Raw genomic sequence first — 23374 nt, forward strand, 5'->3', positions numbered from 1 at the left:
CTGAAGATAATGACAATACTGACTTAAAAATGACATTTTAATATGTATCATGGCAGTATAATGATCCCATAACTGTCACAGTTCTTTTACTGAGTTTTGATAACATTGTCATTTTGATCAATTTAATGCATCCAAGCCAAACAAAAGTATACATTTCTAAAAATAAAATAAAAAATCTTTCCTCAAACTTTTGAATGCTAGTTAAATATTACATATTATATATTAAATAATAAACAACTGTAAACACATTATTTCAGAAAATCTATTTTTCTTCAGATATTTAATAGCATAATTAACTGTCATAGTATTGATTATACTTCAACTAAATAATGTCCTTTGCAAGTCCATACACAAAAACAAAACAATGTACAGGTTTATGGAGACAGCGGAGCTGATGCAGTTGCCTGGGCAACCCTTACCGTCAGAGTCGATGCTGTTAAGTGCAGTGGGCGGAATGATGGAGACCTTACACTGACCCAGAGGACAAACCTTTCCCAACTGCTCCTTACAGCTGTTATGCACCTACACACAGGCAATGTATAGAGAGATGCATTACTGATTATTCACAGAAGGTCTCTTAGAAGGAACACACCTGTATAAATATGATGTCATAGTCTTTCCAGTAAACTCTTAAGTGTTTATGTGTTATTTAATTGTTGTGGTTTCAGAGTGAACTGGGTGTGATGCTATATTGTGGGTGTGGGTGATGTACTGTACACAGCACTATGATCGGTTTCAAAAAAGTGGGCAGGATGGTGACGTACGATGGCTTTGCACCAGAGGCATCTCCAGTCCTGTAGTCGACGTACGCTACCGCAGTTTCGATCACACACCACACACTTAGCACTGACCGGCAGGTTCCCCTCCAACCACTGGTGAGGCATTGACACCTTTACACACAGACACACTGAATTAGGTTCAGTACAGTATACCACTGGCTACGTTTACATGCACACTTTTGCGACTGAATTCATTACAAACGGGTTATTTGGGTGGATGTAAACGTAGCCACTGAGACCACATGCATGTATAATATAAATATTCACTTACTCCGTCCTCATCTTCTATGATGTCATTTCCTATAGATGCCAGAGTGGTCCACTTACAGTTATTTGTGGATCGTATGGCACAGCGCTTGTGGGCTTTGAACTTACACACTAACACACACAGAGAAAAGATGACATTAGACAGAACGTCACTAGAAAGTGATAACAGGCTGAGGGCAATGTTCCTATTCATGACTCATTGATTACGCTATAAACAATCTACATCAATGTTCGTTCTACGAGCAGAATAAACAAAGCACGAAATGGGAAACGTCAAAGAAAGGGGAAATCCAAACAAATTGATCATAAAAAAATGACAGACAACAAAACAGACAGTGCTTTGTGTTTATTTTTACCTTCACAGGAAAGACCATGAGAGGTGACCCCCGGCAGAGCCTCTCGACACACGTTGCAGAAAGTGGGCCGGGCGTGAGAGCAGGCGTACCAGTTATGCATCCCGGAGAAGTGCTCCATGTTAAACTGACTGGCCTGGGATCAGTACAATCATGTCAACATCACAGCACTATAAATAAATAACTAGATAATAAAATCGCAACCAGGGGCTGGGGCTTATTTTGGCATCTCAGGGAACTTCCAATGAGGCCTTGAGACAGCGCTATTTTAGTATAATTGAGACACAATTATAGTTTTTATTAATATTTTGATTTGTTTTAAAGTTGTATATTTTCTGTTTTATTTTTATTTTACTTAAAAATTTAAGAATTGGGTTAATTTTGTTTTAGTTTTTAACATTTTAATGTTTTTTAATCTCTATATAGTTTTTATTTAAGTTTTAGTTTATTTATTTTTAGTTTTATTTTCGGTTACATATAATAATCTTGCCTCAAGATGACTTAAATAATAACATTATGAAAAATTTTATCTTTTTTTAAATATTTAAATATTTTTTATTTATTTTTTTATCAGGAAGAAAAAGGTTGAGAACCACTGGTCTAGGGTTACCAACACACATTACTGTTACAGACAAAAACTGGCTTGGGATCATTTAAAAGTTATTTAAGTTATTAAACTGTGGTTTAAGAAAGGCACTAATGGTTTAAAAATTAAATGGATTGACACGCTAACTCATTTACATCAATATTTCACCTAAACACAATTACAATTATAGCAATTACTTCTGTGGCTTTCGTTTATTGATCACTTAACTGAGAAATCCATGTGAAGGAACATCAAACTGTATTCTGTTACAGTCATTATGGCCATCAGTGCACATTAACTGAGCCTTTGAATGATTTAGGAGAGGTCAAAGGTTTAGACACTGACCTCATAAGTCTCCCATTTCTGTACAGACTTCAAAGCACTGATCCAGTCTTCCATCTCCTTCCTGCTCTCCGCACACAACATCAGCTTACGGAATGGAGTGATAACCTAGGAGAGAGAGCCAGAGACATAAAATAGGTGTGAGCTAGTAAACGGCGGTGAATAATGAAACAAAGAAACAACCTAATGAATGGGGCTTTCTCAAAATCTAGTGCGATTCTTACCTACTGTAGACAGCAACATTCAAAAAGAGTTCACTAGGTTTTGAGAAAGCTATTGAGAAGAGATTCTGCTTACTGTGAAACTGTTGTTGATGTTCTTGGTGCTGGTCTCAGCCACGCTGGCATCTGAGAGGTCGACCTCATCAAATATGAGAGACTGCAACAAGACAGTAGCATGTTTCTGTCACCAACAAACACCAGAGGTTCAGTCTTTACTAGTGGGACACAGAGACCCCTGATTTTACCTTTGAATCTTTGGCATAGTAGAGAGTCCTGCCTCGCAGTTTGAAATACCTCCTCTTCCATCTCTGAAAAGAGCTGGTCTGTTTGAGTAGAAGACCCTCCTTCACACTCTTCTACAAAACAAATGCAGAGAGAGACGAAACAGATGAAAAACTAGCATACAAGACCATTAATGCAAATCCAATGACTTGATTTGTTTTTACAATAGTGTTCATGGGTCAGTGTGTCCAAACTACTACTATCCCTACTGCCACATTTTTCATAATGAAACAATTTCATGCCATACTAGAACTGGCTATTTTTAGAAACTGCTTCATAGCCCGGTGGATTTACTAGTGTTCATAAATTGCTTCTTTTGCACATGCATGAAATTCAGTCTTCTGTTTGCGATACTAAAACGTAATAAGAAATGAACAAACACAAACCCCTGAGGCTCCAACTTGAATTAACAATCCTGCATTTCAATCACAGCGGCTTATCACCAGGACCAGATGGAACTGCATTGGGACTTTTCCCACATTATTTTTGCTGATTGTAAACATGATAAAATGTATTGAACAGATCTTTAAAACATTATACTCTCTGCTGTATATACTCTATAGCTGTATTTGGTAAGTATTTGAATTCTGTGAAAACTTATCACTATAGTATAAGAGATTTTTACACACATTTTGAAGGACTTCAGAGGAAAAGACTGGTATATTAAAACCATCTACAAGCCTCTATCAGATTTACCATAAGAACACTGCTAAAAACCAGTTTGAACACTTTCATTCTCACAAGGTTTTTCTTTTCATCTCTTGCTTAATTGCTTATAAAAACAAACACTGGTTAACTGTAAAGGCGTTACAGTAAGCTTACAGTAAAATCTGCTCTGGCGCCTAGCAACATTCCTGAGTCAAGTGCCTTCAACACTGAAAGAGGAACTGTCACATTTCCATAAAGTACACTGTGGACCTTTAAAACATGGTTTGGACATCAATTCATCTCTAACTTTCATCCATAAACCTTGACGCTTCAGTCTGGTCTGATGGGCAGAGAAGCTATAAAAGTCTTTCAACAAGTCATCAAATACAGCTGAACTTTGTGGCACAGTAAAATGTGTCTATGTCACATATTGTGCCCTCTCATGACGTGAGAAGTGGATTTCATAAGTGGATCATGGCAGAACAAAGCCAGTCGCTCGGACAGCAGTGAGACAGGCTGATGGGACAGAAACCACAGCATATCTGTCTCTTGGTTTGTCTGTCACACTAAAAACAAGGTGACAAGAGTCATGACGTACACATAAAAAAGAGAGAAAAAGAGAGATTGCATGGAGGCTGTATGGTTTGTTCGGAAAGCACGAGTAGGTGTGTGTTCTGTATCTCTCTGGCTATATTCAAAATGAATATCGAGGAGCCTGAATCAGATTCATACACCCCTACCCTTGAGAAAGAGAAGTCTGTTTAATTGTTTTGAATGTGCATTTAGTGTAATTCAAAACTTAAAAGTGTTATAAAAATAACCTATTAATGAAACAAAAAGCCACAAAAGTTTACTTACGCTTAAAGTAAATTTAAAAGTGCACCTGGTAAAATGTCAAAGTTAAAGTTTAATTTTAAAGCACATCTGAAATAACTTCTTTAATAATATTTTGTCATGTTTTAAAGAAATTTGAACTGCTGTAGTGTCTTATTTAAAAATATTTAATTAAATATATTTTAAATTTACTAAATTGCAACTTAATAGAGACATGACATACAAGTTTTAACCAGCAATTCGTAAAGATGGGGAGCAAACTGAGGGTTAGATCTTATGTGAGGGGAGATGAAGCCAGATTCGAGCCATATTCAATGGCAGTGTTAATGTAACCTCAACATCACTTTTGCAGGTGATTATATTCTCTACATGCCATTCAACAAGTGTCTCATTTGTGCCACCATGACTCCCAGCAGAGCTCATAAATGTATGTGTGTGGCTAGTGAATAACTGCCCCCAGAAGGTGGTTTAGTCTGTGAAAATCCTCCTTTTGAGGACATCTGGGGGTCATTTAAAATAGGAAAGAAATATTCATAAATGAATTAAACAATGTTTTTCTTGGAGCAGATTTAGGGATTGTTTTATATGTCAAATTTAAAATCAGTTACATTATGGAAACAAGATATTTTTTTTAATGCAAAAATCTTTGTATTCTAGAAAATATAATTAGCTCAGAAAACAACAAAGTTCAATGAAAAGGTATACAAAGAAAAGTGTGTGTGTTTAATAAAATGAAATGAAATAAGTGTGTGCAAGCTTAGATGTGAGAGTCTAAACTTGTGGATCTCTGCCAGTGAAGCTTCCCTGTACACTGAGACAAGCATCAGACCCAGACATCACTCACTTCATCCTTTCAGAACAGAGCTGGTTCCACATTCATAAAAGATGAGGGCATCTTTGATCTGTCACAGTGTGCAAGCAAACACACACACACACACACACACACACACACACACACACACACACACACAGCGATGTCAGATGATGACTCAGAGAAACTAAGGATAGACATTCTCATACAATGATTGCTATTTTTGTTTAATCTCCTCTTCCTCTCCTAATCTCCCCCTCACTCTCTTTTTAGTTCCTCTCAAATCCTCAGCTTCTGTATTCACCCTGCTGTTCTCTTTTTCTCTTCTTTCTTGCGTCATTCCGACTCACCCTGTTCATTCCCTTCCCTGTTTTCTGTCATTCTATCCTCCTTTCTCTGTTTTATCCCTTCTTCTGTCCTCCCTCTCTCATCTGAAGGGCACAGTGCCTCTGCAATGTCCTACATAGAGCTGGAAATACAAATCCCATGATTCCTTTCACCAAAGCTGATTAGATCCAAGTAATTATAAAACCTGGAGAGGACTATCTGTCAGCATTCCCATTTATATCAATGAGAATTGCTCAGATTCTTTGCAGCTCTGGAAGTACACAATCTGGAGGCTGCCATTTTCATTTATGGGTACTGAGTTGTTTTTTTTTTTGAGCCAGTCATTTTTATAGGGCAAATTTTGAAAGAAAGATATGCATTTTTGGACCCCTGTAATGGTGTTGTTACACCATCTACCAAAAAGAAATGACATCCACACCTAACCCCTTGATTAGATCCACTAGTCTGTTGTGCTGCTGTGGTGTGAATACTAACAATTCAATCTTAGACCTTCAGTCGAATTATATTCCCAGGGTCTTCCCTGCTCTGAAATGAACCTACCTTTTTCTAAAATATGGCTTTTGCTCACAAATCTTCCTGCAGGCTTTGATAATTCAAAGCCTTGAAATAATGCTCAGAGACTTAATTTTGTTGTTAAAAAAAATAAAAATAAAACTACTGGGATGAATTTGTCGTCATCTGACCCTCGAATTACTGTTAAATTGGATCTGAGTGGCTTTTTAAGTCAAAGAAGTACAGCTATTAGGACAATCATGTGTCATTATACTCATAATGTGCCTAAATAACTCATCTCCAATGCAGTTCAGTAACTATGCAATTCATGATAGTGAAAGAGAGAGAGAGAAAGATGATTCCACTAAATATGCAAGGGAACAAAGCAGAAAATGAACAAGAAAGCATAGCATGGGTCATTAACAAATTATACACTCCAAGAAATGTTTTGTCCATTCAGGAAATATCACCATAGATAAACAAAATCAAATGCAATAAATCTTAATTAAGTGTCCATTCAGAAGAAAACAGTGAGTGAGTGAGACACATATGTATATAGCATATGAGACAGTACAGACTTTACATGTTCCTACTGATCTTAATTGAAAAACATAACACTGCTTGTATGTGTCCTACATGGCTGAATATGATCACCTTCAAATCACAGCAATAGCCCAATTTCAGCCAATCAGCCTTATCTATCAGTTGCCATGGAAACACAAATGAGCTGTCAGCAAACACAGCTGTCATTCAAGCAATCAGTGTTCCAAAATATCACGAGGAACTAACAGCATGCAGGGTCATAAGCTACACTACCCAGAAGCACAGGTCAACATTGTTGGTACATTTTTCTATAAAAATGAATGAAGACACTTTCTTTGTTCAGCAACGCTCGGTTAAACACAGCTCTCAATCTTTAAAACAACAGACTGGTTTTTCCCTTAAGACATCCCTTGTTGATTCGGATATAAAACATTATTTTTCCTCCTTCTAGACAGTTCATGAATAATTACAGACAAACAGAACTAGGCTTATGTTGAGCTCTCTAAAGCTGTGTTCAGACAGGCAGGACACGTTTTGGCCGTATCTGGTTCACTCGTCTGCAGCAAAGAATAAAATGAAACCTGATAACACTAAAACATCTATACATAGCCATAAATAGTTTGAAATCCGAATGATGTTTTAGAAAATGTCTCAGTCTGAAAGTTTAGATCATATTTCAAGTATTATTATTTTTGTGAATATAGTGCCTTAACATATGTTTTGCTCTCCACACAAAGCTTGTGTGACCTTTTTGCAATATAATATTATATAAACTGCTCAATATTGTCTGGAGCCGCATCCAAATACACTCATATTCAATTACACTTCTCATATAGCAGTCTTATGCATGAAAGTGTAAATACAGCAATGCCACTGTCAGTTATGTTCTCTCACATATGGAGAGGCACAATTTCCGTTTTTTCATTCTCACTGACAGCAGCTCTCAGTTGTCATATAAGAAAGTCTCTTGGCATCGCACTGATGCTTACATCATCACTATAGCAACTGATGCAGGTCTACCAGATTGGATTGCATCACTTACTGTACAAAATGACACTTCTAAAGATCAGATTGGATTAATGTGCGGTGTCAACAGTGTGTTTAACACTCTGGGTTAGATGGCACAGTCTGGTTAAAGTTGAGTTAGAGCCAGACCAATTATCCAAAGTGCCCACAGAGACTATGAGTCCCTTTCACAGCTAGTAATTAACCTAATGAACTGATTACAGCCCCTGCAGTACAGTGTGTATGTGTGTGTGTGTTTGCATGTGCGATCTAATTAGAGACTACATCACACAGCCTGAGAATTTATTACCACTGAGGTGTCACCCTGAAGAAACCAAGACTCATTCAGTAACAGTGTCAGATCCTGCACATGCTGTGTGCTAACTGCACAAACTGTACGAATTACACACTGTTTAGCATATTAGTTTTATAGTTAATTAATTTAGCATCACATCACTTGCTCATCAGCAGTGAATGGGTGCCGTCAGAGAGTCTGAACAGCTGATAAAAACATTGCAATAATTCACAAGAAATCCACATGGCCCCAGTCCATCAATTAGCATTTTGTGAACCCGTCATTAATTACCTCCAAATCTCCTCCCATGAAGAAATAAAATACATGCTGGATGGCCCGAGGGTGAATACATTTTCAATAAATTTGAATTGTTGGTGTGAACTGCTCTTTTAATTCAAATTTTAGTTGATCTAAAAGGTAAAAATCAGTAAACATCAGAGGCTGAAGAGAGAGAGAGAGAGAGAACACTTTTAAGTACTAAACAGGAGGAATCTAGCCACCAGAGACTGATGAAAATGAAAGAAACAGAGTTCTTTGAATGGCAAAATGGTCAAGTGATAGATGTATCCACCACACACACCAGAGAGCATCTATTGCTGCAACTATGTCAGTCTGATGTTTTAGATATTAGTGTTTTTTTATTTTAATAAATACGTTTAAAAAAATAAAAAAATGAATGCATTTAAATCTGAATGAGCTACAACGTTAGGGTATGTTGCAGACATCAAGAGGAAGTGGTGTTTGAGAGCTATGTACATGTACATATACATCTGATTCCACTATAGATTTCCAGCAGAGATAGCAGAGCTCATTAATGCTAATCCTACATAACATTGTTCATGCTGATCTCTCCATCAACACTCTATCAAAGATGTCTCCTCATTATCTTGTGACAAAAAATGTTTTTACAGATAAATGCTAATTCATAGGTTTAATAAAAGTGTCAGTTTAGCATTGTTTATTCAAATTAATCTTAATTTTTTACCCAGTTTTCATTGTAATTGTACTTCAAGTTTCAATAATTATGAACAAACAGAAAAAAAAACATACTAGGAGGACAGAGCTACAAAATGATTGTGGTTAGCATAGTTAACATAATCTGGTCTTGGAAGAATCTGATAGGAAATGTTTGACAAATGTTTTGGCATTCTTGGAAAACAAGAGCAATGTTTGTGGAATTACTGAAATCTCTTCCATACAAGATACATACAGATATAAGATTACCAAAGTCATTAGCGCTATTAATTTGGGATTAGTCTTTCAAATGAATGTTTCAGTTACAATTATAAACCTAGGTCTCTGTGATTTCATGTACATTATGTACATAATTAAGGAAGTGATTAATTAAGGATCATACTCAGGGCTGACCTGGTCTGTGACTGGATTTTCGTTATGGATTCATTCTCTTTTTACATTTGAATGGGATGTGATCAGAGAGCTGTTATTTTACTAAGAAAGTTGGCAAAAAGATAATGGATGTGTTTTGTACCTTGTTCAACAAAGTCAAAATAAATGAGAATCACTGCAAACAAATTACATATTGTAATTTTACATATTGCTGTAATTTTTCCAGAGGTTGTGTGAAAAGAAAAGCATAGATGTGCATGAATTTACCTGACATGTTCCAATGGAACAAGGCTTTTGACTGAAGAGAATAAACCTGAGAAGCAGAAGCCCTCCATTTAATCTCATATCTGTCTAGAAGAAACAACTGAGATTGAATAAAAACCTGGCATTGTACACTATGAATATTGATGGCCCAAACTGTGTGACATCTCCTAAATGCGTAACTGTAAATGTAAAAGGGTGATTTCCTCATGCAATCTAGAGTAGTACAGTGTCTATGTGTCTTTAACTGTTCAGACAATCCAGTTCTTTTATTCATTACAGGCGTTGCATTAATACTGTGGTAATCATATCAGCACAAGCAAGCATGTCCTGCTTACCCAGATAAACCTTATAATGTGCACATACACCTCTTGCATCATCTCTCATATAAACATAAGCCATTACACATATGCACAAAGCCAATCATGAATCATCTGGTAACAGGAAGAGAACACCAAACGGATGAGACGTTCAGCCTCACAATCCCAAAAAGACAGATAATCACTTATATAACATAATTCAAGCACGGACTGCAGCGCTCATTCCAGTGAAAGTTACACAAAGTCAAGTAGAATTATAGGAGAAGCCTATCCAAACCTGTGAGAAGACGCTATTGCTGACTGTCTGTCCTTCCGTTGTTCTTACTGAACTGCTGGAGGAGGTTTCCAAAAAGTTGTCTTCTCTAAAGCAGCTGATATCTCCCTGTCCACCTCTATCACAGCTGAACAAGAGCGGGGCAAAGCAACACACACTGCCTGGACACAGCCTGGGCATGATGGGTCCCTTCAGCCATCGATATGTGTACACACACACACTTACAGACACACAGGAACACGCTGACTTCCTTTTGGCTGCACCTTAAAAACACGCCTTCTTTTGAAAAAGAACTTCCTCTTACAGGTGAAGTGATAAGACCGCCCACTCTTTTACACCCGGCCCTACCGTCTGAAAATGACAACACACAGAGACGTGTGATGGTATACATTTAGAACTAGATAAATTAGTTTGGTAAGCATCACTATTCACAGAATCACAGAAAATCCCAAGCAGCTATAGGCCAAAGGCAGACGTTCCTTTTGGATCAGGACAGAAAAGAAGACAATGAGGCTATTACAAACATGTATGTTCCACTGTGATGATTAAACAATCTTGTAGGAACTAAATATATATATATATATATATATATATATATATATATATATATATATATATATATATATATATATATATATTACAAATAAACGCCTTCTCCAAAAAAAGCAATGAGATTAACTGGAGAATGGAGAGTGAAAGGAGACTTTTCTGATTTTTCGCCTTATAAAAAAAGAAACAATCACACATTTACTTTCACACATTTATGTCTTAAATTGTGTTCAAATTTACCATGTTACCTTTAAGTTATGTTATACATTCATTTACACTGATTTTTCTATTTATTTAACAATAAAAAAACTGAAAATTTAGGTAAAAAAAAATGAAATAGCATTTTTTTTGTAAGATGTACTTGAAGGATCTTTGGGTTTTTTATTTACAACGTAGATTTTTTTTTCAGTGTATATTTTTGTCTTTTTTTTTTTTTTTTTTGTAAAAAATGCCTCATGCCTTCGTCCAAGGCATGAGTCGCCAAACTTTTTAATGTTCAAATATGATGATTATAGGAACCTGATCCTATAATATATATGCAGTAATATTTACGCATAGAAAGACCCATTTATACTTCTAATTTGAATTAAAAATAGTATATGTTTCAAAAATCATCTGGAAAAAATCTGGAAAATAATTACACTATGTGTATATTATATATATATATATATATATATATATATATATATATATATATATATATATATATATATATATATATATATATATATATTGGATTAGAAACTATGAAATTAAATCACAAATTATTACAATTACAATGACAGGAATACAATAATTAGTGATTAATCTCACGATAATATATTATTATCGTTGGTGTTGTTGTTGGCTGTTAACATTTTTCTCAGACCCCAATTTGAAAACCCCTGCCCTACATCAAAGAAACATCTAAGATGAAGTAAAACTTCACTAAGAACTCCGCTGAGGAATAATTATTTCCTATTTGTCATCCAAAGCACACAAGTCTGTTTCAAAATAAGCCTACATGTGGAACATTCAGAAATACCTAGAAGTGTCAGTTACAGAAGAAACAGGTGGGATGTGGAAGAGATGAGCAAGATGCATCTGGTGAGAGGTGGAAAACGATGGAAATACAGACAGAAATACACAGGGAAGCATGACGGGTGGGCACTGATGCGATTCTTTTGTGAGTGCTGGACAGGAAAACACTGTAATGAGCGATATGTTAAGCTTCTTGACAGCACACACTGACAGACAGAGAGAGATAATTGTTCCTCTATTATGTATATCTGCAAACCTCAGCCCAGTCTCTTTATCTTCTGTTCACATATTAGTGTCGCTGTAAATCTATCGATGTGTCTGCTGTTTTACAGCCTGGTAATGAGATAAAACATCTCCTTCCTACAGCACAAGGCTGACTGGAGGAAGATATAATTCCTTATGGCTCTGTTTATATGGACAGGATGAATGAGAGCATTTGTGGGTTGCAGTTCATTGTCAGGACACTAGGGGGCGGTAGTTGCTGGAGCTAAAGCTGTACTGCAGTTATTTGTAACTGTCTGTTGCTGTCTCTCATCCACTGATGCTGATCACACACACACACATTCCCATATCACAAACACAACATTCACATTGGTGCAATTTGACATGTGAAACACGCATTTACACAGTTGACGTTACATCATATGATGGCATGCTGGGTTGTCATAAAAACTACACTGGCCCACGGTTGGCAGAGAGATGGACTGAAGGGCCACCGGGCCACACACACATACACATTGTAAATCAACACAAATTCCCAATTCAACATGCTGGGGTGCAGGCAACTAACCTGCTGTTAGAGAGGAAATGAAATGCTTTGTCACTTCCTGCAAGAGAGCCAAACAAACGCAGGGGGATTGAAAGAGTCAAACAACATATGGGGCTGAGCCAGCCAATCTGTCCATGGAGAGACAACCCAGTGCCAAAATTAAACCTAATGAACCCGGGTGTCAGATTTAGAATCTGCATCAGAGTCAACACGATTCACTCGATGGATGTAGAACGGAAAGTCTCCTCCGTGTTTAGACTGATTAAACATGACTGGATCCAAACGCAGATTAGTTTACTGCGCTATTATGATGAAAATGAGAAGAGGAAGTTGAAATGCCACTTTGGGAAATTTGATGAACATATGAACATGCACACATACGCTGCTGTGGGAAATCACTCTGATGTCATTGCAGAATTACTGATGACTGCTTCCAGCGTACGCCACAAATCTGATTCCCATAATCCCTCGAGCGAGAGACAATGAGAGGGAGACTGAGATATTCTGCCTTCTTTTTTTCTTCCATTACAATCTAAAGTGAAAATAAAGTTCAAATTGAGGAAGAGAGTCTTATGATAGAGTGTGAATCAAAACGGTTTCATTCAGAATCACAAATTAAAGTAATTAAAAGTAATGTCCTGCCGTGATTGTTTTTACATACAGTATTGGCAACAAAAATCTATGTACACACAAAAAGATACACAAAAAAATTTAAATAAAGAATTAATAGAATATAAATAACATTGTATGTTGGCAGTCACTGAAATATATAACTAATAAAATTAATAAAACATTATTTAATGATTTTAAGAAATAATCCCAGATTAACTTTCAGTAATATTGTAATAATCATTTTGATTTTAAAATGTATACAAATAAAATAAGGTACTAGTAATTATAACACAAAATAAAATACAAGACTTCTATGAAATTAACAATCAATACAATGTAACAGATTAATAATCAATACTATGGTGATACTATGATAAATATAACACTGACAGAAAGAGAAAGAGAATTGTGACTATATAACAAAACAGTAAAGTAAAATAAGTAGCATATAAATAAAATACATTAATGAAAATGGAATAATTAACAATCAATACTACAGTGATGCTATAATAAAATAAATGAAGTAAAAAGATACAATACTTAAAATATAAAAATAAAATAAGGTGTGCGTAATTATAATATATTGTGTAAAAAAACAATAAAAATTCAACAAGACATTAGTGAAAATAAGGAATATCCCAGATTAACAATCCTGAATAACAACATCAGAAACGGCTAAAAAGAAAAAGAAAAGAAGAGATAATGACAGTGCGCATCACACACACACAGTGTGGATGGAGGCTAAGGGAGAGGAAGAAAGAGACTGAGAATCCCACAGAGGTGACAACATGAGCACTGGCCTTGTGATTGAAATCATGTCACTGCTGCTCCCTTATGACACACACTAATGCTGGGCTCAAACCTGAGTGCTCTGCCACTTGTACCGGCTCCGAGGGAACAATCCCTAGCCATTTCTGCGGCACCAGAGTGAGTGGCATTCAGTTAAGAGCCTATTGTCCCTTCATACACTCCTCCACACAAGCTCCCGACCACCTCATCACACATATAAGTGGAATACATCTCCAGCAAAACATACACACAGTCTTAAATGATCAAAATAAAAAAACGAGAAGTAAAAAAAAAATTAACCATGGAAATGTCAAGTCCTATATTTGTATTTTATTTGATGCAATTAACTGAAGAGTTCTAATATACCTGAGGAGAATTTTTCATTAGCATTACCATTTATTTAAATGGCAGTTGTTCACAAGCTGTTGCCACTTTACTTCATGGGCACTAATTTATGCATTTTTTTTGCCAATTACCTGATCCATAAGAGCCATGTGACTCACTCTCTATTAATGCTCTTTGTATCAAAGGGGGAAAACACACAGAAGTATAATTCAGATGCTAAGAGCCTCTCCAAAAATATGTTATAATAAACTTTTTGCAGTTTATATTTTTTAATGCAATTTTGTCAAAAGACAAAAAAACTAAAAAACTTTAGAGTGGCTATTAATTAGAGAAGTGCTACCCTGTCTAAGGTCAATTGCTTATTAGTAATGAAATGAAAGTTGTGACAAACTTTTTCTTGTAACATAGATCTGAGTGAAAAAGATGAAGGAAAAAAATAGGGTGAGGTCATATCCATTACTTGTTGATTGGAATATGAGATGTCACTGGAATATCAAGTTATAAGCATTTTGATAAAGAAGTACAAAATTATATGTATACATCTATAAATAATTTATAGTAAGATTTAAAACATGCATTTACAGTACAATGACATAACAAAGACTTAACCAAGATGGTGCATTAAATTAACTATGAATGGGAAAAAGTGCAACGCGTAATATAGTGGAGTCTCGCCTTCCAAATAAAATAGTCAGTCGCCAATTGAACAGACTTCCCTTGAAAGGGATTTTGCTTTTTAGCTTACAAGCCAAAAATGACCCCCTGTACTCAATTGAATCCAGTTTGATTATTTCCAAGCTAACTGATTCAATGCGACTGAATTCAAGTCAATTTTTTTTTTGTTACTGTCACTAAATAAATTCAAACATTCATAAGTCTGCATGCATAAAATCTTTAAATATGTTTTAACTGAAATATAGAATACAACATGACAGAGTAGAAAGCTGATAATACAATGTGAGCCTAGAACATATGAATAAAGAGAGGATGAAAAAAAAAGACGACAGTACTGCTTGTGGTCATCTATCTCTGTAACAGTTCCATTGTGTGTGTGTGTGTGTGTGTTGTTGGCAGGGTTGCCCAAGCCACAGTCACAAATCGTCTTGAAAGTGAAACTATAAAAAACAACAAGCTAAATCAAGTGTTAATAAATCCGTCCACCACAAATACATAAACACGTTGAACACATCGAGTCCAGTGGGAAAAATATATTACAATCCACATAAAGCTGTTAGTGCAGACACAAAAAGAAAGAAAGAGAGAGAGAGAGTTGTTGCAGACTAGCATAACACTTGACCTTTCCAGTAAACCACACACACACACACACACACACACACAACTGACCCAGCAGCACCTTATCTGTGTGTGCAGGCCGCAGCTGTACACCTGTGTCATCTCCTCTTCTGACTGTGTTCAGAAGTGAATGTTACTATATTACAGCGTGTGAGTGTGCTCTGTGTGTGTTTCGTCAGCAGTTCTTCTCTTCACTGGTAGCGCTCGGCTTCCTCGGGCAGTGAAATATTTTCTGCTGAATTAATCAACTGCAGAACATGATCTCTACCCAGATGAATCTCGCTAGATAAGAACAGAAAGTTTCCAAACATTCAACTGACATCCTCTTAATGTCGATTCACATTATGAGTAAGCTTTATAACAACTGGGTTCTTCACAAGGCGGTACTGTAGGCTAATCACATCACCATCTCACACACACCTCACTCTTCAACCATAATGGTGAGGAAGTGCTTGGACGGGGATCTGAGGACCTGTCCCATATTTGTTCTGCATCCTCACTGACTTCACTTTAGAAAACGTACAATATATTAAGATTCAAAGCAAAATAATGGAAATCTTTACACAGCTGTAAAAGCTTAACAACAGCTACTGTACACTTAAGACGACTGTCTTTGGTTCCTATTGATGTGGGTACTATGATAACTAATTACTGTGCCTAGCTAACCATTGTTACAATTTATTTGGATATCATGTTATATTTTTATTTTCCCCAAAGCAAATCCAACATTACACTACTGTCAAAACGTTTTAGGTTGGTCAGAAGTCTTAATGTTTTTGAAAGAAGTCTCTTTTCTGTGGTGCCAACATATCTGCCAATATGTAACACAATTTGCGTGGTGGAGAAGTACACACAAAGAGTGTGTGTCCAGATTGTGAGATTCCACAGCACCCTGTGATCTCTCCCTCTCCCCAGGAAACCATGTTGCCCAGTGTGACCAGCAGACAGTCCCAGCGGCTCATTAATAGATCAGGCTTTCCATTGATCAGCAAGCTAATTACGACTCACTCTCCATGTCCTTTTCTCTCTCTTGACACCCAGTACACCGCCATGTGATTGTGTGTGATGAATACGTGTGTCGCCTCGCCATTCAAACTACCTATTTACCCAGCCTTACGTCAGAGCGGATCTTCCATCAATCGAGTCTCAGAAGTACTGTAGGATGTGTGTCGATATCATCTTCCACAGGATAATCAGACAGGATCATATAACATGTACCAGTTCAATTACAGTAAACCACTCCAATCAGCAGCTTCCAGCGATAACACACAGCTAGTGACATCCAGTTAGTGTGTGTGTGTGGGCACTGGAAAACAACCTACTCCTCCTCTACTTCAACCACATCATCATTTCTCCATCTATGACTTTTCTTGGCTTTCTCATTCTCGCTCTACTCACAAAAAAGTACCTAAAAGTACAGTGGTATTACCGTGAATTTTAAACATGCACAGTTCCAAAGTACACGAATACAGCAATCATTCATTGTATACCAACTACTGTACTATTATCAGATGATACATCACATCATCAGAGTACCTCCTCTATTTCAGCCCTCTCTCCATGTGATGTCTTACAGTATCTACCTCTGTCTCTATTTATGAGGAATGGGTATGTGGGCGGATCCCTCAATGCCCTAAAGCAGCCCATAATAAAGAGGACAAGCACCTCACCATGGCGACCTTGCTGTGCTTAATAAAGAATTCAAAATCATGTTTTCAAGCACTTTGGGGTCAGTAAAAATGTATTTGTTCAACAAAAGGAATATAAATTAGGCATGCAAAGATACCACTTTTTCCAGAACGAGGCCGATACTTTCTTTCTTGGTACTTGCTGATACTGATACCAGTACCTGTTTTTTCATAGCATTCGCAACTGCATGTGTTTATGGAGCGAACAGCAAAGATCATGCAACAGAAGTATTCCTTGCTCTCTCTTTGTGCATTTCTTAAACAGCTCATTTGCATATAGTCTCAGGTCAAACAGTCACAATGGATATTAATAGGAAACTGTGTTCGTACAAGAGCTTCGACACAGCCGAATCTGTATGTGTCTGTGTACAGATTACAGTACATATGTGCTGGAGAGCATTCAGAGGCTCTCGAAGAAAGAACTCCATCTGTGTGTGTGAGTTTGTGAATAAGTGTGTGTGGGATTATATGGGTGTAGAATGTCTGTTGAATTACAGCTTTAGTTTTATTGATTTTTTTTCTTGTATTATTAATATTTAGTAAATTTTAGACTGCATTAGTGTGTTACCATGAGTATGTGTGTCCAGTGTAGTAGGCGTGAAAGGCTGTCCCCTTCTCTCGCTCTGTCTGCCATGCAAATGAGCCCTATACACAGCTCTCAATAACACTCAACAGATAACCCGACTCACTCTCCCACTCTCCCTGCCCTCTCTACTGTCACTCCAACATTTCTGTCTATTTCAGGTCTGTGCGAATTATTTCATTTCTTTACCCACCTTCCTCCCCCCATATCTTTGTCCTATTTTATGCCTTCCTGTTTTCTTGAGTGTTCTTTATTTAGAATAGCAAGGCCCTAATTTACATAGCCTATGGCCACTGTGAGAGAGCGATAGAAAGAAAGAGGAAAATTCCTTTGGCCTTCTTGATGGTACTGGAGGTTGACTCCACACCTCTCTCACCATCTCTCCCTTCCGCAAACACTCAACACAAGCCAAATAGGGAATCGAAGAAGAAAACAATACTGCTGCCAACTATCTTCCTTTGCATATGATCATGTTGTTGCAGGCAGATATGTTTTCACACCATCTCTCAAATAATCGACCCAAGCCCTACTTTCTCCACACTTCTTTACATTGTGTCTGTTTTTAAAAGAAATCATATTCAAAACATCCATTTTCTGACCAAAAATAGCCAGCATTTAATAGCCCACATCAGTACACATATAATATGTCAAGGGATGAATTGTTTCTCGGGCCCACACGTTCACATTGACATGCAAAGTTTTACAAATCAATTTTAACTATTGATGCCATGCAAGAGACAAGACAGTGGTACATACTAGCATCTTCTCATTTGTGTCTTTTTAATCTAAACTTTATTTTAAATATTTGATTAATAGTGATGCTTGCTATAGTATCACTATAATTACTCTTTTTAATTACACTGCTTTTCAGAAGTTCGGGGTTGGTAAGGCTTTTTTACAAAGAAATTAAAACTTTTATTCAGTGAGGATTATTTAAATTGCTCAAAAGTGACAGTAAAGACTTTAAACCTTCTATTAATCAAAGATTCATGAAAAAAAAGTATCACAGTTTCCACTTTCACCAATTTTTCTTGAGCACCAAATCAGCATAATAGAATGATTTCTGAAAGGATCATGTGACACAGAAGATCAGTAATGGCTGCTAAAAATAAGAATAAATTACATTTTAAAATTTATTAAAACAGTTGTTGAAAATTTGTAATATTCCACAATATTACTTGGTGAGATTTCAATTTTTTTTTAAAGACCCCAGTTTTTGGAGTTTTAGGTAGTATACAGTACTTTTAGGTGTTTGTTAAAATCCCTAAACCCAAGTAATAACGTTTTTTACATTTATGGATGTATGATTGTATATATTACCATTAAATCTCTTTGTAGCATACAGACATGAAGGATGGTGTTTTTTCAAAACAATCAGACTTATGAATTTTGTATATGATACAACCTCATGTAGAATTGTTCTTGGAGTATTTTGGCCGTCAGTGACTTTTTTGTGTTTTTTTTTTTTACTTTTTGTGTGGGGTGTTCTGAGTGGTTTTTAGTGCATTAATATGTGGTTGATATATTAATGCACTAAAAACCACTCAGAAAACCCCACACAGTAAGGCCTCGGCAACACCCTTAACACCCAAGCATTGTGGAGGCGACTTCTGTATGGGCGAAACACCACTCACATTATCTTCAGAAAATGAACATTTACTTCATCACTCTTGTTTGTCAAAGATAAACAAAACTAAATAATTAGAATCTAGTTAGAAACTAGTAAAAAAAAAAAAAAAAAAAAAGTCACTGATGGCCAAAATACTCCAAGATCAATTCTACATGAAGTTGATTTTCTAAGAGAGGGCATGCTCAATGTGAGCACATTTCTAGAAAGTGAATAAAAATAGACATTGCTTGGAGCTATAGTGAGGGAGAGGAAGCAAAACCATGTGTGTGTGTATTCTCCTCCGCAGTTTGTTAGGGTCAGTGTGAGGAGTGCTGGTGTGTAGTGTGTTCTCTCTTGCCGCCCCCTCAGGCCCTGCTGTTGTGTAACCACCGCATTGCAGTCGCACACACAAACGCGTAATGACTGAAGTGGCATATATGTGGGATAACACAAGTGTCTTCATGCATAACTATGTGTGTGGGTCAAGTTTTGCCCATATTGTAAAGACCAGATACCCTTTAGGGCGGCACGATTAATCGGCACAATTAATTCTCCACATGCTTTCAGATGGAGAAGCATTTACTACACAGAGCCGTAGTTCACTGACAAGCTAAGGAAAACCGCGCGGTTATGAAATCAAAGAAATCGTTCTGCCATTATGAAACTATGGCTCTGTGTAGTAAATGCTGCTCCATTTGAAAGCATGTGGAAATACCACATTTATTAACATGTTTTTACTCCAAACTCACTTCATAATGTCAGACAGTTGTTTGAAATAAATCCTTTTGTGAGGTGATGTACCTTCCTACACAGAATAATGTACGTATTTCATAGTATTCTAAGCAGTGATAAAGGCTATGCCGATTAGCATTGTATTATAATATACTTTATTGTAATAAACATTATAATAAGACAAACTCAGATAAACCATATATTGTCATAGCCGTGTGTTTATTAGTCACGTTGAAACAATAAATGCGGTTAAATCTTCTGTTTCTGGAGTTCTTTTGCGAGGCGTATTTGGAGTTTCAGCGTGAGAGCGCCCTCTGGCCTTCAGATGGAGATTTACTACTGATCACAGAACGTGCTTCCCTGACAAGATGCGCATAACAATCACAGCTTCTGCCTAATCACGATTTAACGTCTTTGTGATACAAAATAATAGAAATCAGTGGAAAACTAATTTTTGTGTATGGGTTGGTGTTTGAGGCATTCAATTTCCAACACTCTTAAAAATGAAGCTTCTAATTTAACCTTTTCACGAAACGTTCTTTATAATGAAAAATGGTTCTTTACATTATTAAAGTGTTCTTCACACAAAGAAAAAAAAGTTATTTTAAGAGCCGTTCAATAAAAGGTTCTTTGGGAAACCCAGCACGGTTCTACTATGGTATTACTGCAAAACTTTTCTTTTTGAAGCCTTTATTTTTAAGAGCGTAACTACAATGCTAAATTCATCCCAGAGATAACACCACAGAGAAAGTGGGCTAATATTAGCAGATAAATATAGAAAAAAACAGATTGTAATAGCAGGGGTTATGCGCACAGCAGGAATGTGGAGCCCGGCCTGAATCTTCTGCTAAAGCTCCAACAAGCATTACAAGAACATTTCCCAATGTTTCTTGTTTGTCAATCAACCATAGACAAGATTGAGAGGAGAAAAAAAATCGAACCACGGGAACACACACTCATGGTCCCTGAGGGCACATTGCAACACACACAGCTTGACACGATCATAAACCCAGTGGGAGACAAGTTAAAACAGTACAGAGAGAGAAAGTGTGAAGGGCTAGATAAATGGTACACTGTTTATTTACCAGTGACATCTTTCCAATATCCAACAGCAGGTGATAAACAATGTGAAGACAGAACAAGAGAGAGAGAGCAAATGATCAACAGGTAGAGAGAACGAGGCTGCTAAACTATGTTAGAGTAAATAGAAGAGGAAAACACACTTTCTCTGCCACACGGAGTCATTTCTCAATATTATTTCTTCATCAGTTTCACACAAACACACAGAATGTCAACCCTCTGTGTCACAGTGTGATTGGTACATAGATAGAGGACACAGATAGGGACCAGACTGAGAAAAAATATAACAGAACTAAATTTAACCCACAAATATCTACAGTGAGAACTGATTAGCATCAGAATGAAAGGGAAACCATAGACAACTCCCAATAACCCTTCTTCAGCAAGGTTGAAAAGATGGTTTGTTTCAACAGGCCTCCAGCGTGCCCACTGCAATACCCAGATCTTGCATCGCACTCTTAGGCAAGTTTCTGAAAGTTACAAAATAAGTGAAACAGGTCAAAACATAACTGTGCTGGGTCATTCTAGTGAGCGATGGGGGTTCAGTTATTGCTAAATGTGTTTTCAACAAGACTTTAACTATAAGGAAGCCTGTTTCAGTTTTAGAGGAAAAACTGGTCATTTTTAAAATAGTTACAATTATGAGACACAAAGTCACAACTGAAAGATATTTGCAATTGTAATATAAAGTCACAATTTTGAGAAAGTCACAGATGTACAGTAAAGCCACAATTACGAGAAATAAAGTTGTGATTATGATATAGTCACAATAGTCTTTTTATACATTTTTTTTTTTACACAGGTGAAAACAGACTTCCATTAGACTTACATTAGGGGAGATAAGAGGAATTATGTTGGTTTTTCATTTGTAATGATTTGACATTGACATTGATATAGTTTTGTTTAAAGGGGAAAAGATAAGGGGTTTTTACAGTAAACCTTGATGCAAAGTTCACCCAAAACTCATGGTCACCCCAAGTCATGTTGTTCCAAACCTGCATGACTATTTTTCTGATTTAAACATTCTTTAAAATATCTATGTTAATGATGATTGTTAAAGGGAAGATGGTAAGTAGTCATGCAGGTTTGTAATGACACGAGGATGAGCAAATGATGACAGCATGTTCCTTTTCGGTAAATAAAAAGTTAAAAGTTTGTGACATTTTAAGCAAAGGAAGCACGGATGTGGTTTGTAGTGAAGGACAAAAAAAGACACATGGTGCTTCTGTTTTCTCTCACACATGCACATATACAGATACACATATGTGCAGCGGTGTCTTCCTTTCCTTCATCTTTTTTTGGGTCTGTTTCTGTACTCAGGCATGCTTCTTCCTTCCCAAACCCTCAACACACTTGATTGAGGAGGTGTGTGTGTGGGTGGGTGAAGAGGGTGCTTCAATGCTTTCATCTCAGGGTGACACAGAATCCCTCCCCAGTATTATATAATCTGCACCTGCACTCAGTGTGTGTTTGTATGCGTGCACAAGGGCAACCACACCCGCCTCCTTAATGTAAACCCTTGATGCTGACAATATCTTAAGATGGCAAAACAAGAGGAACCCCCACCCCACTCCCCTCCCCTCCCCTCCACCACAGAGTGTGAATCAACAAAGCTTTATTGTAATGACAGTAAAGGGTAACAATGTTGCTAAAACAGTATTGTACTTCTTTTTTTATTTGACCTCGTAATTTTTTACGGAGCCCCGCACATGACATGCACAATTTACTAATTTGTTCCCTCAGTGTACTTAAATGTGCACACAATTACTGTTGCATTCCCTCGATTTACTATTTCGTTCACTCGATTTATAAATTGTGCGCACGATTTAGCAAATCGAGGGAGCGCAATAGTAATTGTGTGCACGTTTTAGTACATTGAGGGAACTAATTAGTAAATCGAGCGCACAATTTATTTATTTTTTCTTGCATGTCATGTGCGGGGCTCCGTAATTTTTAATGAGAATGTCATAACTATATTTTGAATAAATGAAATACAGACGTATTCCAAACTTGCAATTAGATCTGCCTCCATCCAGTCAACAGCCAATGGATTGAACCAAGTTCCCACCCTACTTTTCTTTTTCAATAATCTGCTTTATCCAGCTGTATATCTCAATACAGAAGAAATTATCTGCATATCTACTTCCATTTCATGGCAACTTTAAATAGAATGGCTTTCTATTGAAGTATTTTTTTATTTGACTTATTTCCAGAAATTAGAGGAATAATTTACCAAAAAGACAAAAAAAATTGCCATTATTTAAGGCTTACTTTTTACATAAGTAAGCATAAGTTAA

At 36.7% G+C, this 23374-nt stretch overlaps 1 protein-coding gene across 2 annotated transcripts in view; it reads right to left on the reverse strand.

Moving 5' to 3' along the window:
- Window positions 1–23374, reverse strand: part of LOC113052141 (diacylglycerol kinase delta-like) — a 55433-nt gene that overhangs the window by 13206 nt on the left and 18853 nt on the right. Inside the window, exons 1-8 of one of the 2 annotated variants that reach the window (XM_026216485.1) lie at window positions 10012–10291; window positions 2794–2904; window positions 2625–2705; window positions 2331–2435; window positions 1403–1535; window positions 1051–1157; window positions 765–890; window positions 420–522 (exon numbers count right to left, since the gene is read on the reverse strand). In XM_026216485.1, the coding sequence (XP_026072270.1) occupies window positions 420–522; window positions 765–890; window positions 1051–1157; window positions 1403–1535; window positions 2331–2435; window positions 2625–2705; window positions 2794–2904; window positions 10012–10188 (943 nt within the window). In that variant the 5' untranslated portion in view covers window positions 10189–10291. Of the gene's footprint in view, window positions 1–419; window positions 523–764; window positions 891–1050; window positions 1158–1402; window positions 1536–2330; window positions 2436–2624; window positions 2706–2793; window positions 2905–10011; window positions 10292–23374 lie in introns of those variants that run through there. The other variant, XM_026216484.1, reaches the window with a different exon arrangement.

The sequence above is a fragment of the Carassius auratus genome, chromosome 32, assembly GCF_003368295.1.
Source record: "Carassius auratus strain Wakin chromosome 32, ASM336829v1, whole genome shotgun sequence".
NCBI classification, from domain to species: domain Eukaryota; kingdom Metazoa; phylum Chordata; class Actinopteri; order Cypriniformes; family Cyprinidae; genus Carassius; species Carassius auratus.